At 36.1% G+C, this 18,819-nt stretch overlaps 1 protein-coding gene across 1 annotated transcript in view; it reads right to left on the bottom strand.

Annotated features, from left to right (window-relative positions):
• Positions 1-17,638: 17,638 nt before the first annotated feature.
• Positions 17,639-18,819, bottom strand: part of GABRB1 (gamma-aminobutyric acid type A receptor subunit beta1) — a gene marked incomplete at its 3' end in the record, with an annotated part of 379,047 nt that continues 377,866 nt past the window's right edge. Inside the window, exon 9 of the mRNA XM_081304484.1 lies at positions 17,639-17,983. Coding sequence (XP_081160610.1) covers positions 17,639-17,983 — 345 coding nt within the window. The remainder of the gene's footprint in view (positions 17,984-18,819) is intronic.

Raw genomic sequence — 18,819 nt, 5'->3', positions numbered from 1 at the left:
GTTTGGTGCTTGCTTCATCTAGGCATTTTGGTTATGAAAAATGTACCAGCTGAAGTAAACAGTGAGTGTGCTTAGTGTAGTTCTTGATTTACCTTCTTGTGCAAAATCTTAGGTCATTTTGGACCAGTAACAGTTTGCAGACCAGCACTGTGAGTACCACTGCTCTTGGGGCCTCTTCTGAATTGCATCTTTCTAGGCAGGATTCTCCTTCACAAGGAAAAAAAATCTTGCCCTATTTAATCCTTCTCTTACCACATGGTATTGTTCCATTGGCATTTTCAACAGCTTTATTGAAATCTAATCAGCAAACTACATATTGTCATTATTTAATGTATACAGTTTGATAATTTTTTTGTTTTGTTTTCCTTTGACTTATTTTAATTTAGAAAGAAACTCTTTAATGATGCAAAATTTTAAACAACAGAAAGGGCAAAATAGTACAATGAACAACTGTATATATTAGTCAAGGTGCCATAGAATTAACATTGTGCAATATTTGATATATATTATATGTGTATACTCATATACACATATAGTATATATTATATACATTTGTATATTTTTTAATATTTATTTTTTAGTTATAGGAGGAACACAATATCTTTATTTTTATGTGGTGCTGAGGATCGAACCCAGTGCCCCACGCATGCCAGGCAAGCACTCTACCTCTGAGTCACAACCCCAGCCCCTGTATATATTTTATTTATGTATTATTAGAACTTTATATACAATACAATTTTATTTTTGCTGAATTAGTTAAAATTATAGAAATCATCACAATTTACCAAGGTATTTTAGCATGCATTTCTTAAGAACAAAATTTTACGTAATCACAATGCTACATTACTTCTTGGGGGTAAATAATTTAGAGTGAAATGCCTGGGTCATATGGTAGGTTTATATTTACCTTTTCAAGATACTGCCAAACTGTTTCTTGAAGTGATTTTACCATTTTATAGTGTGTGAGAGTTCCCATTCCATCTTGCTACCACTTTATTATGAAATGAGTGTCTAAGAAATGTGGACAGTAAATTATAAGATTGTGTAAGTATATTAATTCTTTATTTTTGTCTGTGTTAGAGAAGATGGGAAGATGGAATCAAATGTTTATTTGTCCTGTAACTATATCCTGATGACATTAGGTCTTAAAATTGAGGTTAAAAAATAGAGCTGAATATGTAGCATTTTATTTTATCTCTGGAGTTAATTAAAGAAAAGCATCCTAAAAATATTTAAAACCCATTTAAAGAGAACAGGTTTAAACTAAACTCGAAACTAAGCTAAACATCCAGAAAATAATGTTCTTAGGGGGTACAGATTATGTGCTGCTGGGCTGTACCCTTCAGGCTGAGTCTCAGCTCCAGTCTGTTTAGCAAAAGCAGCCAACTTGTGGTAGCCTGCCTTGCAAATGCAAATATATTAACAACAATGCTGTACATACTCAGTGAATGGAATAGGTAAAGTTGTATTTATTTAACATTTGTGTTATAATAAAGCTAAAGTTTCTTTTAGGAATACTGGTTTCTTTGAAAAGGGGTTAACTTTTTAGCTAACACCCTTGTGGAGAAGGTGATATATGACAGAAACATTCATAGGTTTAATGCACTTCTAAGATTGACGTCTATAGCCCCTTGTTTTTTTCTTTAGTATGTGTGATAAATGGATGATTTTTCTCTTAAGGAAATTCTGAGCTTAGATAAGGAATTGTTGCCTTTTGTTTACATGCTACTGGTAAATCCTGACATGAACTTGTCATTCTTGGAGATGTCTTTGTTTTGGGGTCTTATTTATTTATTAATACTGGAGTCAGTTGAGAGGGTGGAAAAGTTCTGAGTCACATGGGCTTCTTTCAGATAAAAAGATTATATGCCGGTGCATTTTGATACAAAGCAGTTCATCTTTTGAACATTTTTATAATTTGTCTTTAAAAATGCTTTCATTTCAAAGATCAAATATTTCTATATTAAAAAAGTTTTTTCAGTATATTTTAATAATATCTTTTGGGTTATTTCTGTTTTATGATAATTATACAATGTCTTCCTGAAAAGTACATTTTTTTCAGTGCTATGAGTTTTTCTTTAATAATACACATTAAAACTAAACATGTTAAAGCTGAACAAAAGTTTTATATTAAGCTAGTTAGGTTTGCAGTTATATTGGAAAGGTTATGTCCAAGTGTAAGGCTGAGAGTGGGCTTTGGAGTTGTGCTTCTGGCTCCATCATTTGCATGGCAAGTTACTTTTGTCTTGTTGGGCTTCCATATTTCCAAATACAAAGTGGGGAAAACAAATATCTCATAATGTGGATAAATTTAATTCTCACAAAATGTCTCTGATGCAGACTCCAGATATCTAAAATATCTGTAATGTTGACCTCCAGAGACAAAACTAACCAAGCTGAATATCACCATATGGAAGCTCCTGGACATTCTGCAGGAGAATAAAAGAGTTTCTAGTTTCCTAAAGTCAGTTGTGTAAAGTAAAATGCAAAGGGGCATGCTTTCCAGTGAGAGACTTAAAGCTGTCTAACCAAATGCAACCGGAAGATTATGTTTGGCTCCACATTTGGGTGGGGGAAATGCTGTAAAAAAGGCCTTTATTTACTACAGGGATTAAACCTTGGGGTGCTTAAGCACTGACTGAGCCACATCCCCAGTCCTTTATATTTTTTATTTTGAGACAGGGCCTCACTAAGTTGCTGAGGCTCCTGCCTTACCCTCCTGAGTCACTAGGATTATAGGTGTGCAGCACTGTGCCTGGATGAAAAAGGCATTTCTGAGGCAATTGAAAATGTGAATAGGGACTTGGCATTAATGATACCAAAAAATTACTATTTTTTGTTAGCTATGAATATCATAATGGTTAGATTTTTATGCCCATAATTTATAGAAATGTGTATAAGTGAAATGAAAATTATTTAAGATTTGATGTAAATTACTTTAGGAAAAAAAAAAAAGAACTGGTTATATAACCCTAATGTGACCTTGATAGTTGTAGACACTTGATAGTCATATAATATGGGTGATGGATATGTTTGAAATTTTTCAGACTCAAAAATTAAAGGAAATAAAGCAGTGTCCTCAGAAGTGAAATTACTTGGTTACTTGTGGCAGCACAGATACATGGACTGCACAAATACAGGAAATCTCCCAGTTGTCCAGAGAACCCTCGTGCACACCAGCAGATGACCAAGTCTTTTACCTAGTTCTGTCTGGCCATTCCATAATTGCTGTGAATGTGGATGCACTGGTTTGCCCTTAGCTCTTAGCTAGTCTTGCCATCTAAATGGTAATTTTCTCTGAGGCTGAGAAGCTTTGTTTGATATCATTGCCCTTCCCTTCTCACAATGCCCTGGCATGATTACTTTAACTTCTTGTTGAATTAATAAAGACTTTGTTTTCTTTTTTTTTAGGAAGATGTTAGATGTTAAACACCTGTCTTAGTTAAGCTTCTTACTCAGATAGCTAATGCTAAACATGTTTTAAATATATACATATATTTTTTTTTCTGTTTTTTTTTTCTATTGTAAATAAAATCAAATGTCCATTTACTTCTCCCATTATATAACATAATCTTCTGGATTTAGTTGCCAGTATTGAATGCGTCAAAAAGTAGCCCTGCAGGCAGGGGTCCAGCTGATGAAGTGGTGGTTCCCAGTTATTTTGTAGATGGATGCTAATGTTGTTCCTTGCTAGAATTTAGACTTCTATTGGAAAGCTATTCTACTAACTATACTTAATGGATAAATGAACTTCACACCTTTAGTCTGCTTATTGCTTTATTGTGAACACATTGTTTCTGAGGGGAGAGAATGAGTTTCAAGTTAGAGGTCTTCAAATGATGAAAGACTGACCAATAGGCCAACTCCAGTATTCGTATTTACAGTGGAGATTTTTAAAAGAATTTGACACAATGCACCTCACAAATGGGTGCTGTTAAATCAGTTTTAAATATCATGTTTGAAAATAAGACTTTATTTCTTCATTTTTTTCCTGATATGTAAATATTCCATTTGTCCAAATGTTTGTAAGGCATGTTTGTATGAATATTTTTTAAAAACTCAAAGTGATACAGAAACAAGCTCCTGGAAAAGTGCTGGTCCCTCTTTTTCCCCGATTGTTGGATAATCCTGCAAAGAATTACTTCCAACTGAAGGAATTTAGCTTTGTATTAAATTTTACAATAAAAGCTCAGCTCTGAAATGATAAATTCAGAATGCTAAACATTTTTAAGAATTATAAAATGATATACCTGAAATCTTGCATGTTTAAAACAGTACAAAGTAAGCTTTTTATATATAGGCATTTTTCATTAAAAATTTTTTATTCGTGGTTTTGAAATAAACAAGCTGACATAAATTGTACATATTTACAGTAATAAGCTACATTTCAGAAGCTGCACAATTACTTTTACAAGTACAGCTGATGTTTTTTGACACCAGCCTTTCATAAGTGTTTTCTCTTTCATTTGCTGCAACAATTAAAACCTTGTACCAAAGCAAACAGCAACTTATTTTATAGCAAAGCCACACTAATAACAAAAATATTTAGTGAATTGTGGTCAGTCCTGTGACTGTTAGGGTTATCTGTGAGTCCTGAAATCGAGAGCACAAGCATTTCTTGTGTCCATACCTGATTGCATGTAAATTGATTTTGCATTTACAAGAGTACACACTTACTCAATGAATGACTAATTGTAGAAAAAAGGCCATGAAGGGAAAAAGGGTCAGGATCAGAGGCCACTGAACAATTTGTTATTCACTAATTCACAGCCTAAGGGAAATCTGTCTTCTTTCATGTGTATAAATCACAGTCTACAGGCTTCATGGATTTTCTCCACAGATTTTTGAGATAATGAAAGCATAACATTACATACTTTAAGCACATAAAAAGGAATTAATGAAACAATAATTTAATCAAGTCCCTAACAGAAAGGATGCAGAAAAGTACACGCTGTATGAAAGGTTGATTTCAAATGTAAAAAGCAACTACAGAAAAGTCACAAATATCATTAGACAGAATGGCAATTTCAATCAGAAAATGCAGCATATATTGATACAAAATAGAAAACTTGAATTATAAAAGTAAGGAGTCCACCATTTTCTTTCTTGGCATTTGTTAAAACCTGTCTCTCTTCATTAAAAAATTTCTACAGGTTTCCAGAAATACTTATTCTTACCATTTAGCTTCTTTAGTGGTCTGGTAGGTGTACAAAAGTATTATCTGCTCATGTAAGAAAGAAAATGCTTATGTGAAAAGAAATATTCAAATATTATTTATGTTTCTTTTCAATGAAAGAGATTCTGCCTTCTGAAAAATAAAGAGAGAAAGAAATTCCTTTATTTACAAGAATTTTGCAATACCAATCAGATTATGGATTAGCTAAATCACATTTGGTAGGAGGGTAGATAGCAAAATTGATTAGTGGAGACTTAAAAACACAAGGAATAAAACATGTAACAATATCCTCTGACATATTTGGCGAGTTTAGCATAACGGATTTTGAGAGGCAACAGAAGGTACGCATTTCTTTTGTAAGTAGCACCTGCTTTTGAAAGCCCCAGCTATTTAGTACAGGTTGCTAAGAGTTAAAATAGCAGAAGATTGGTTTGGCAAGATTGGCTAATTTGGGGATTCAATCAAGTATCAGGTGAAATGATAGCCAAAGAGGTGTTCCATTGCTAGCAGGATAGTCATTTCCTATTCTGTAGCCTAAGGAGCCCTGCTTCCCCAAACCTCCTGAATCACTGTGTCAAGGTCTTTGCCTCAGGTTCAGTCCCCTCCCAGAAAGAAAAGAGGAGCAAAATAATTATTCAGAGATGATAGATAGCCAGGAGAATTTTTCAAGGAAGCCATCCTTAACCCAGATGCTTTTCTTTCAAAAACAGTTTTATTTGTATTTTAACAATATGAAACTTTCCAGATTTTATTTCCATTAACCTTTTAAATGACACACTAACATTATTTCACATTAGCTATTAGGCTTCCATTACAATGGCACAAAACGCTGCCTGGTGGTCAAAAAATAAAAAGCTTATTTAAAAATGTCAAAGAATTTTTGGTTATTGTAAACATTTGTATCAGTGGGGATTGATTTCCAAAAACCTCATGCAATCTTGACCTTGTAGTAATTCCACAGAGTAGTTTTTATCAAGAGGGTTATTGGCCCTCTTTAAAGTATGGAGGTGAGTAACGTGCTCAATAAATATATGTGTATAGAATCATATGCATTCCCTTTGTAGAAAAGTAGTGGTATTCTGAGTATGAAAGGTCACTTGGATATATAGTTATTTTTTCCATGGCACTATAGTGAGTGAGAATAATCTAGGGGCTTCCCTAAATATATGTCGAGAATCAATGCAAAATATAATATACTTCAAGCTTTATCCAGTGAGTATTTTTAAAACATGTAGGAAACACATCATTAATGAGTCGATTAAAAAAAGAAAAAGCAGATACACTGTAATTCAATGTATTGGGGAAATACATGTAGAAAAATATGTTATTTAGTAAAACTGGGGCAGCTGGTTGCCACTCTGAGGTAAGGCTTGCAAATTATATATTTCTTCTGTGCAAATAAGTAAATACTTAGTAGGAGACAGGAATGTTAATAATTTAAAGAGCCTTCTAAAAAGGCATTTTGCTGTACATATTTAGTCTTGAGAAGCAGTGACAAATGTCAAAAAAAAAAAAAAAAAACCAAAAACCTCTCTTAGATCTAAACCTTCTACTAATATCTTGGCAGAAATACAATTTGGTATGCAGTGTCTTCTAGGAGTATTCTCTTAGAATTCACATCGGAATGTTCCAGTTCCCAACTTCAAGAATAAACACCCACAGAAGCTAGATTTAAAAGGCTTTTAATAAGTTGAACATGGATAAACAAAGCGGGGGTGGGGAAAGAAACCTAAAGAATTTTTTTCTTTCTCCAAAAGGAAAAAACAGTAATAATTAGGATGGAAAATTCAATTCTAACAGAATTGGTAGAATCTAGAATGGCAGTATTATGAGGATTCAGCCTATTTAATTATAAAAAGTGGAAAAAAATCTTGGTGACCACTCTGCATGACACCAACTGTGTTCACCTGTGATGACTACAATTGATTTAAAGTTTGTGGGTTTCAGTTCTATGGGACTGAAAGAACTTTGGGGAGAGTTATCCCCACAGGTATTATGTAATTTCAAAATATTGCTTGTTTTGGAAATGCATTTCTCTTGCTATATTTACCATTGTAGGCCATTTAATCAGCATTTGTAGACTCTGCAATGGACAGGTCAATAGATGCTTTGGACAGTACAAAGAATTAGAAAATGGGGAGTGTACTCTGAAGGACCTTATACTTTATTTACGGTGGCAGAATATTTCTGTACAAAACTGCTGGAAATACACTGATGAAATAATTATTTTATTGGGCAAAGTACAAGAATTGAGGGAGTGTTAGCAGGAGAGGGGATGGAATGAGGAGGGGTGCTCACATATGGATTTTTGGGTAGTGTTGTCCTGATTATAAACCACCACTGGAGTGGATATAGGAAGAATAATATCTGAGGGATGGAAATAAGATGTAAATCTTAAATCACGGCAATGAGAAGAGTTTGGAATGATGTGTGGCTTTGGAGTGGAAGGTAGGGAATGCCTGAGAATTCATTTGCTTGAATCTGAGTAAGGAGACCAATGAAAAGTAAGATGAGGGTCTCCCTTCATTTCCATGCAATTTCCCTTTTCTCTCCCTTTCCCTCCCATCTCATGTCTCTGTTTAATGTTAATCTTTTCTTCCTGCTCTTCCTCCCTGCTCTGTTCATAGTTGCTCTCATTATATCAAAGAAGACATTTGGTATTTGTTTTTTAGGGATTGGCTAGCTTCACTAAGCATAAAATTACATATAAGAGGTTGTGAGGGGAATGGGAAAATAAACAAGGAGAGAAATGAATTACAGTAGATGGGGTAGAGAGAGAAGATGTGAGGGAAGGGGAGGGGGATAGAAGGGGATAGGAAAGGTAGGAGAATACAACAATTACTAATAGGGCATTATGTAAAATTGTGGATGTGTAACCGACGTGATTCTGCAATCTGCATTTGGGGTAAAGTTGGGAGTTCATAACACACTGCAATCTAATGTATGAAATATGATATGTCAAGAGCTTTGTAATGTTGTGAACAACCAATAAAAAAAAAAAAAGAAAAATAAGATGAGCATGAGTGGTGGGGAGGACTGGTCAGAAGTAATAAATGATTCACAGGGAGCTAAGACCTATTTTCTTCAATTTGTTATGAATTTATTAATGTTTTCCACATCCTTCATATTGCTGAGGTCCCTTAACACAAGTGGCCATGTAATTTATTATTCAAGTGGACTTTTTGAGAGTGAAGGAGCCTCTATTAGTAACACTGGAACTATCTGACGCTTATGCTTATATGGTTCCTTAATTTAAAAGCATTGAGGAATACATCAGACTATTCTGTTGTTGTGCAAGCTTTCTTCCTATGCTTTCTCTTAGAGAATACTAAAATACTTTTTTATATGGGTTGGGGCTGTGATAGTGGAGAAGAAGGAGAACAAGAAGAAGTGGACACAGTGGCTACTGGGCATGGTTTTTAGCTATTAGAAGTGGCAACTGTCCTCTTTCCTCTTCTTTGCCACTCATCTTTGAACTACCCAAAGCATAGATAAAGGTAAAAAGGATTAAATCTAAGCAGTAGATTTAAGTGGAGTGGAAGAACTTTGCTTTTAGAGCCAAGAAAGCTGGGAGTGAATACTAACTTCACCAGTGACTAGCTCTCAGATCTTGGCTACATCATTCAACCTATTTGAACCTCCGTTTTTTTATGGTATTGGGGATTGAACTCAGGGCCTTGTACATGCAACTAAGCTATATCCCCATCCCTAAGCCTCTATTTTTTATATTGGTATTATCATCATAACTTTACAGGATTGTAGTGAAGACTAAATCATTCAATGAGGTATAGAGACAAGTTTTTGACATCCTAGACTAATGAATGACAGTCACTGTTGGATGTCTACCCAGAAGCTATTCTTTCTTTTTGTCCATGTTTTTTTTTTCAGGCATTGGGCAGCTCTAGGGTCAATGTTGTAAGCCAGTCACAGCATTCACATTCCATTCCTCTTCTCAGTGACTGGTATAGTAATGGATGTATAATCCAAACATGGCCAATGGGACAAATGGGATGGCTGTTTGGGGCATGTTGAATGGGGAGAGATTTCCTTCCTCTTAAAGAAGATCCAACACCAAACTTACCAAGTTTCTGCCTCTCAATATGAGTATGTAAGGAGGGGTATGCATAGTCATTTTGTAACCAAAACAGGTGATGATAATATGCAGAAGAAGGAAGGATGGTTATGGAAGGGATGTGAGTCCTTGATGACATGATCATTGTCTTACTGAAACAACCAACTCAGAAACAACCCTACTTCAATCCATGTTTGACTTATTGTTATACAAGATAACAGTTTGACTGTAAAATTTCCTCTTAGGTTTATCTTTTGGACTTATACCTGAATGAATCCTAATTAATTTATCTACAACATATATTTTATAAACCTACCTGGAGATCTGGATATATATATATATGTACATATGTATGTATACATATATATTTTTCCATTTATCTCCAAGTAAGTATTAACCTCATCTTGGTCAGAATTTAGGCTAGTGCTTTCTCTGTCTTCAAAATCATACCATTAAATGTGAAGCCATCTCTAGGTAAAATGGATGCGAAGCAGATTTACTTAAAGAGGAATAGTGAGCGCACCTCTGCATGGGGGAGGTTTAAACAATAGTCTTTGTAGGTTGAGGTTGAAGGGCAGAATGTTAAGCCAATTGTGCTGAAGAAAGAAAAAGCTCACCACATTCTTAAATGGGTCTACAGTGGAAAGGCAGAATTTCTAGGCACTATCCTAACTATTTTTTATGGTAAGGAGACTCTTAGAAGAATCCTGAAAGTTTTGGATTTGGTCTTTACAGAAGGAGAAAAACATAGGAACATCTTTTCAAAAATCAAGTTGGGGATCATATTCAGAGACTTAGAATGGAAATGATGCTTGAAGAATATGAAGAGCCAGAGATGCTAAACCACAGACTACACACTTATCATGGCTGTACCTAGAGTATTTCACAGGCTTAACAGTGAAGTGGGGGCAAGAGGGGTTGGAGTCATGGGGAAGGAGAGGTTCTAATTAGATGGGCCTCTGCTTCTTGTCTGACAGCACAACTAAACCTGCCACTCCACTTTTAGGACACAGTGAGGGTCCCAAATTAAGAAGGGCATCATGACAGCACTTGGGCTTAGATACTGCCTAGAAATTGACTTTTCCATCCATGAGGGAGTTTCATGGTTTTTTCTTGACTGAATTACAGGGGATGGCCTAAAGACACCTACATATTCCAGAAATCTAAAATTAGTGACAAGATAACATTGCTATACACTATCTAAGACTCTCTTAAAGATGCTATTAAAGGAAAATACTGTGACATAGAACATTATAAAAACAGCAAGGTATTTGTTTTTTTACCACTTGACTGAATAATTGTGTATTTGAGATATTTTTAAAAGGAATATAAACAAGTATTGAATTCAGTTCACTTGATAGCAGATGGCTTACTCTCACAAGCTACAAGGATTTTTACTAAATTTATGAGGCTATGTTAGCAGAGGCCATTGTGCTTCTGCATATTATTTTGAGCTTCCCATACAAATGAACATCTCTAAAAGTACCTTTCTGGAAGAGAAGGTGAAAGTCATTGGTGGTATATCCAGAGTCACTTACTAAGGTGGTGGCAGAGACAACACAAAGGCCATGTCCCAGTTCTAATTCTAAGGTGTCTTCCATCCACTGATTCCATCTACACATCCACTGGAAGGTGTCTTCCATTTCCCTGCTCTTGCCATGTAGCTCATCTATTGTTAAACTTTCAAGGTTTGACTGTATACTGATTTTAGATATTTAGAAAATTAGTTCTCTAACTCTATAGAAATGCTGTCTAGAGGAAACAGGAGTTCTACATAACTTTATGGTGTTAATTTAGACAGTTTGTACAATGACCTGCCCATTTACAAATTAATATTTAACACTGGCTAGAAGAATGAGGGGGAATGGGTAAAAGGGACATATAAAAGGAGAAATCTGGAACAGGAATTAGGTACAGGAAGGATGAAGTGGGTTAAGTTCTTAAAGGACAGTCTGTAACCAGTGTTGTGTTACTTGAACCATAAAACCTTCTGGGAGATTTAATAATACAGTTTCAACTTTTTGGTACAATTAAGACTAAAAGGGGGCATTAGTAGATAAGCTCGATGAAGAATTAATACAGCATGAGTTCCTCATGTTACTGCATATGTAATGTGAGAAGATGGCTTTACCTTCAAATTCTGGGATAGAAAATGTAAAGTTCCCTAGATTTGAGCTAATGATTTGTGTTTCCATTGTATTCTGAATAAGCTAGGAGAGAGAAGGCTTATGTAAGTACATGTACTCTTTACATAAGGAACAGAAAATAAAAATAACCCACGACAGTTGCTTTGATTACAATTTGCTCCAAAGGTCTTTTAAAGGTAATGAGTAGGAATTATTAATTTTTTTTGTGTGTGGGAAATTAAATTGAAGATAAATCCAAAGAAATTGAAGTAAATTAAATTGAAGTAAATCCAAAGAAAATAAAGCTTTTAGCTATTTATGGACAAGATAGCTTATGAGGTTTGGAAATGAGAAAAAGGAATAAATTCCACTGGATTAACATGAGGCAGGATGGTATACAGTGTGGGAAGAAACGAATATAGAAGAGGTATCTATTTTACACAAGCCAAAATTGCAAAACTCACATACACATCACATTTTAATAATTCACACTTAAATATATTGGGAAACGTCTCATCACACTTGTTTCTTTTCAAAGGGAAACTGAGAAAGAAGCAAGAGCCAGGCAGCGAGACTGATTGCCCTTCTTCATCCTTTGGCTTTTGAATGGGATTGTTTTAAGATAATCTGTGACCCTGTATACCTAAGGCAAATGAAATCATGCTACTTATTATTATTTCTTTTTTTCATCTATTTCTATTGATTTATTGTTTGATTGTCTGCAAGACAGAATGTGCAGGTAGAATTGGTTAGGAGAATGTTTTTCTTACCCAACTGGTTTAGAAATACACCTAATTTTCTCACATTGAATTCTTACTGAAGCCTTTTTGATGAGTCCAGGATATGCAAGGGCTCTAGGGGCCAATCAGAAATTATTCTGAGTCCTTTGATATACCAATGACTTTTTAATTAGGCAAAAGAACAACAACAACAACAACAACAACAAAACCCTAACCAACTGTTAGATCTCTTCAATTCAACTAGGAAATCCTTCCTATGGAAGAAGTAAAAATAAACACAAAACTCTTCACTCTTATCCTTCTAGAAACTCAGTATTTTTTGGTTTGCAATTCTTTTATTAACTTTCTTTTCTTTCAAGTGCTTGCTTGTGTAACCACAGCCTCCAACAATGACGTTTTCTATCACTTTAGTTGATTTCATATCTAAAAAAAGCTAGGTTAAAGTAAAAGCACAATGTATTCTTAACCTACAAAGTGACCTGATGAGTCATTTTTCTTTTTCCACTAGTAGTGAACTCTAGTGGGCACATTTTGGAACCAAAATGGCTCACAGTGATGGCTCCCCGTGTATGCTGTCCTAGCATTTCGAGTACTGACCCAAAGTCCAACTTTGCGAATTTCTTAACTCCAAGAAAGATGCTGTTCCCTCTAACACATTACTAGGAAACCAATTTCTATCCCTGATTACTTGTAGAATTTCTGTACATGCCATCACCTCTCTCTGGAATTGCCAGTTTGCATGGAAACACATCTTAGAGCACAATATTCCATCATTCTAAAGACTTTTTCAAGAATACAAATACTTGGGGGAAATATATTTGAGAACATTTAATTACCAGACCTTCTTTTAAGCTTAATTAGCACATATTACTCATATCCCTATCCCCAGCTGAAAATTCTTGTTTCAGTTCCCAGTTTATAACAATATTTCTCTTTACTTTTAAATAATAATGACACGGTTACCACTGGATCTTTTGGAAATGAATCAACTATCTTTTCCTATACTTTTGGACATTTGCTTGTTTACCCTGATCACATTATCCCTTTTATTCACTGTTATTTTTTTTTGGGGGGGAGAAGTTCTGGGAAACATGGCAGAAGAGAAGTTAGAGTCTAAAGCTATTGGCACAAATGAAGCTTTGGATCACCTGTGGATTTGGAGCATCTCTTGCATTCCTGACCCTGCTCAATGGCATGGATAATTCCATATCTGGAGATATGAATACTCACAAATGACTGAAAACAACATGTCCATCTACTTTTCATGACATGGTTTAAGGAGCAGTTTGCTCCCATCCCCGTTTCTGCTGGTGTGCTGTTCTTGGGCCCCACAGGCTTGCAGCCTTCTCATGGCTGTTGACACTTTTGGTGGGATAGGGGCATGAGGCAGTGATCACAGTCACCTGGCTCTGGCTTACAGCAGGGTTACACAACTGCACGCACGAAACAGCAGAGAAAGAGCAAGAAGAGCTGAAAAAGATTCTGGTTTGGGTCCAAATCACTAGTCATTTTGCTTCATGAATAAAAGCAAATGCTTTATAAGCTTACATTATTTACAATGCTCAGAGTTTTCAAATATCCACCCAAAGTAGAGGACCACCACGCCACAGGGAACAGTTCAATGAACTATGTACAGAATTTACAAGGAAGTTTACATAATAGTCTACATTCCCTTAACACATTTACCTTCATGTTTTCTGCTTGCTTTCAGGAAACAGATATCTACTGATTTTCTGTTCTCTTCCTCCAGAAACTGCTGATTGAACCAACATAAGCAAATGCTTGCACATTCCTTTTTTCTCCCTCTTGGGACATATGATTATACTTCATTTAGGAAAAAAAAAAATCTTGGCACATCACCCTTTGGTAAGGTACTCTTCAGAACTGTCCATATAAGAAATCTTAGAGATCATTTCCTTCTAGAAGCATTATGTGTGTGTCTTTTTTGTTTAACTTGGCAAATTGCAATTGAGTTCTTTCCTAAATGCATATTTATAAAATAGTCATTGATTTGAGAAAGATAGAATTTCATCATTACTTTTATGTATTGTACATAATATTTTTAAAGGAAAGCCTCTCCCTGGACCCTTAAACCAAAGTTTATTCTCTGCACCACATTTTTTTTTTCTTTGCATTTTCAAGATCCTTCATGGACTTTAATGTACAAAAAAGATGGTATGTACAAAAACAGATCATTCAGTCAGCAGAAGTATCAACTGGGCTGCTCTTACTGTTTGGCAATGAAGAGGACAGAGGCGATAATCCTGGATAATTCTTTACTTGGGTCTCTGCCTCACAAAGCTAGTAAGCGTAACACATATGTCACCCCTGATATTTTAGGTCAAGGACATGAATAGAAGGAATAAGTGGATATTCATCATTGTCACATGAAAGATGGAATTTCTGCTGCGTCTACATAGGTTAAGTCGATGACACAGTTTATGCCACAGTTGATGAACCGTGCACATGGGATTCCCTGGACCTGACAGTGGCAGGCATAAGAGAATGAGTGTGCAGTTTTCAATCTCTTCTGCCACTTAAGTAATGCAGGGGATTATGGCTATTTTCATGGCAAAAATAAAACAACCCAATAATAATTAAACCTAACCCTTGTATAATCTAATAATCTGAATCTTTCAAGAATGCGGGCCACTGTCAGGGCACTTAAAAATGTTTCACAACTATTTATGTCTTATGTACATCATTTTGGACAAGACAAAGGGAGAAAGTAGATATTTTTTCCCATGCACTGGTCAGTCTAGAAAGGGAGGATTTAGCCAGGAGGGGAGGCAAGGAGGAAAGGATTTGTCTGAGAAATGTTCAGAAGAAAGAAGTGTGGTCAGAGTTCATTAACCAGAAACATGGCAGATTCTCCATTCTTTTGGCTACCATTGCCTCTAAAATTAGAGCCATTTGATAGGATTTGCATAATGGTAGCTGTGAACCCTCTAGTGTCCAGATGGTGACACCATTTTGTGCCCAGTGGGTAGATCCAAGCTTGATAATTTTATATTTTACAAAGGTTAAGTTTTATAAGAGTTCAAAATATTTTTTTTTCTCAGAAGATATCTAAAACTATAGCAAAAACCAACACTTTAGATTTTAAAAGACAAGATAAAAATAATAATTGAAATATAAATTACCTCAGTCATTTTCCAAGAAGAATGATCTAAGCAGATAAATAAAGAGAAATTGTTTTGTTAAGAAACATAGATTACAGACACTTCCTTTCTCATTTAGCATTTTACCCTTAAAAGCTTTTTAAAGGGCTTTGACATCAGAATGATTCATTTCTGTTAGACATCGGCCAAAAATTTCCCTTCCTATGTTTAAAATAAACGGCTGCACAGTGGTTACTGGGTGGTCATCGGGAATACTAACCTTACATTCACCAACATGGCCACATTGCACCCAATTTGGACATTTTACAATGGCAAAGCATCTCATCCTGCCAAGGGACTGAATAAAATTTCAAAATAGATGACTTGTGTCCACAAGTTGGGGATACCTTGATCAGGGAAGTATGTTCAAATAACTGAAAATCAAAATAAAAATTTGGTCCCCATAATCGTACTAACTCCTCATAAAACCATTGAGATCATTTTTCCAGTTAAAGTGGAGTTTTAGTATTCTTACTAATGTATATTATCTTCAACCATACCCATTTATTATTTGAGGGCTCCCCCTTTTTTCCTAAAATAATATCTTATAATTCCCCTTGGGCTCATCAGTAGGAATTCAGCCTCATCTTTCCAATTATGACTATAATTTCCAGAAGCTCATGCTAGTCTACCCATAGATTTTCCTCACAGCTTCAGGGAGAAAAGCCAGATTATCAAATGAGGCAATCATCCCTATTATTATTTAAACCCTGATTTCATATCTATGGATCAGGTGCCAAAATCACTTCTATTACTGGTTAGTCAATTTAAGTTCTCACTCAACCTTGAAAGTGAACATAGAGAATTTTTAGATACTCACACTTAAAAAAAAAGGTTTTAATGAAATCAAATGGGAAGAATCTTAACTATAGCGTGTTGGATGTGTTTATAATTGTGTTGCATTACTGAAAGTCATGAAAACCATTATCCAGGGTAATCCATGAGCAGAGATAAGGCAGAGCAGGGATGACAGTGATTGACAAGTGTAGACAGGGTTGACACTTTAGGGGCTGGTGCAAGTGTTTGAAGGCCCAGTGCTTTTGTTGTTGTTGTTTTTATCTGTGGATTTGTTACTTTAAGGATTTTATTAAAATGGAAGTCTGGCTTTGGAAGCAAATGACACCAATGTGGATAAGTGTGCGTTTCCTGTATCATTCATTCCACAGCCTGGAATGCAGAGCTCAGAGAGAGCCGGAAAGTACCTGCTAAGGCCTGTGTGACTAGCCTGTCACCATTAGATACGGCTCTCTGGAAGGCTAAGAAATATATACTATTTGATTTAAGATTTGGCAGTTCAGAGAACTGCCCAGGCACCCTTTACACAGCACATAAATCTTGCCTTCCTCATGGAAAGGACAATATTTTTCTCAAGTGAAAATTTCTCCCCATTCCTCTCTTCAAAGCCCTCACCACGTATCCTTTCTCTTATTCTCCCCCAAGAAGGAACTATGGAAATGTGATGGCAAGGTTTCATGGCACAGTTTCAAAGGATTTCAGGCTCATGAAGTGCATTCAGGGCTGCTCATTGGACATGTCAGTAAGAAATCTAGTCATTGCTCCTCAAACTCTTCATTCCTAAGGAGAGAAAAATGTTCTCAATGGCTATCAGTTTTAGCAGGCTGGATTCTAATGTTCATTGAAGAATTTGCCAGGAAGTCTGACAAAGAAGACTTTCTAAGGATACTCAGCCTAATGGTGAGGTGAAGATGGAAGGTTGAGTTGGCACCACCTTGACCGGCACTTTTCAGTCCCTCCCTCCTGTTCCACAGAGCTCAGGAGCCCTTTTACAAGGGACTTGGGGGGGGGTACTTAAGAGTCCAGGGGAACCTTCCTCTCTTTTCTAGACTCCTCCCTTGTCTCCCTCTTCGTCTTCCTGGAAATCTGTAACTTGTCAATGGCTTTGTTATTTTTCTTCTGAGATCCTGGAAATTGTTGTGTTGGTTTATTTATTTATTTTTTCTTTTTTTTTTTTTTTTTGGCAGCATGAGAATGTTACAGTTTACCAGGAAGCAGTGCAGGTGAACAGTGAGGCTCTTTTATATATATATATAAATTCAGGGCAACTAGGAAAGACTGCTAAAGATCTTCCTAACTCCTCTCTTGTGTGGTTTGTTTGTAAACATGGCAATTAATAGAGCTCCTAAAGAGCTGATAACCTGGACCACAGTAGACTGGAAAAAAATACTTTTTTTTTTTTGGAAGTAAACATGGTGCAGTAATAAAATCGATATGCAAGACCTAAAACCCGTTGGATGGCTGAATCTCTTACCTCAAAAAACACAGCAGTATCGCTGTTGGGGACCTGTGGGGTTAAAAAACAAGAGAAGAGGAAAGTAGTCTAAATTGAACCATTAGGACAGATCTTAGTGTACATAGTAAAGCCAATAAACGACGTTAAAAAGGGAAAAGGTGATGGGGAAAAACATTCGGGACCACTTGTCTATGGAGTTCACGTCAGTCAAGTCGGGGATTTTGACTTTGAGCTGCGAGGCGCGCCGGCGGATGCGCCCCTTGCTGGGCACCCCGTGCCGGTCCAGGGCGCGCCCGTAGCCCTCGCGGCTGCTCAGCGGCTTGCGGTACTGGATGCTGGCGCTGCCGTAGGAGTACATGGTGGTGTTGGGGTCGCTCACGCCTGTGAGCACCTCTGAGCCGCTGGTCTCGTTCCTGATTTCCAGGGTGCTGAGGAGAATGTTCCCATGGGCGTCGACCTGAAGGCAGAAACGACAGGCTCAGACACAACTGCTGGATCATTCGCTTGTTGTCATCAACCTGTTACTGAGGACACCTATGAGGTTCATTAAGCATTCTTGATAGCCATCTGAGTCTGCATGCCTCCTGGATGTGGAGATTATCTAATCATCCATCTATCTCTCATGTGTCTGTCTAGCCAGGCATCTAGCTGTCAATCTATCATCTATCTTTATTTATCAATCACCTATTTTGGTAGCTATCTTACCATTTATTTAGTCATCATATATCTCCACTCCCCAAACCATTAGTGTGCTTATTTGTATCTTTAGCATGCACCTATCATTTTTTCTAGTTGTAAAACATTTAAAGCTAGAAACAAAAAGTGAAAATCCAGACTGTACCTTCATAGTCAATCATTAATATTTTGCTAGCCTTAATCTTTTCATGTTTATCCACGTGTTTTGCTATTGTCAGTTAATATATCCTGATCATCTTTCCATTTTATCAGATACTCTGTGACATCAATTATTAATAACTTACTTGGATAAACCATAATTTATTTATTGTTAGATGTTAAAATTGGTTTCACTTTTATAGTTTTATGAACAAACCTGGAAGGAACATCTTTTAAATTGTTGTGCATGTCTGTAATTATTTCCTCAGGCTAACTTGCCAGAAATGGGAATTAATGGGTTAAAGCATGTGTCTCCTTATACTTTAATTTAGTTCCTTTACCATTGTTTACTGTTGCTTCTTGCCATTTCAGCGATACCTATCCCAGCTTCCTTTTGCTATGCTTACACATATACTCTTGGAACTTCAGAATATGTGAACACATTTTGGTCTACACATT

This window comes from Spermophilus citellus (genome assembly GCF_964194105.1).
Source record: "Spermophilus citellus genome assembly, chromosome: 8".
NCBI lineage: Eukaryota > Metazoa > Chordata > Mammalia > Rodentia > Sciuridae > Spermophilus > Spermophilus citellus.
Note: the sequence above shows the minus strand (reverse complement) of the source record. Positions and strands in the feature narration are given on the sequence as shown.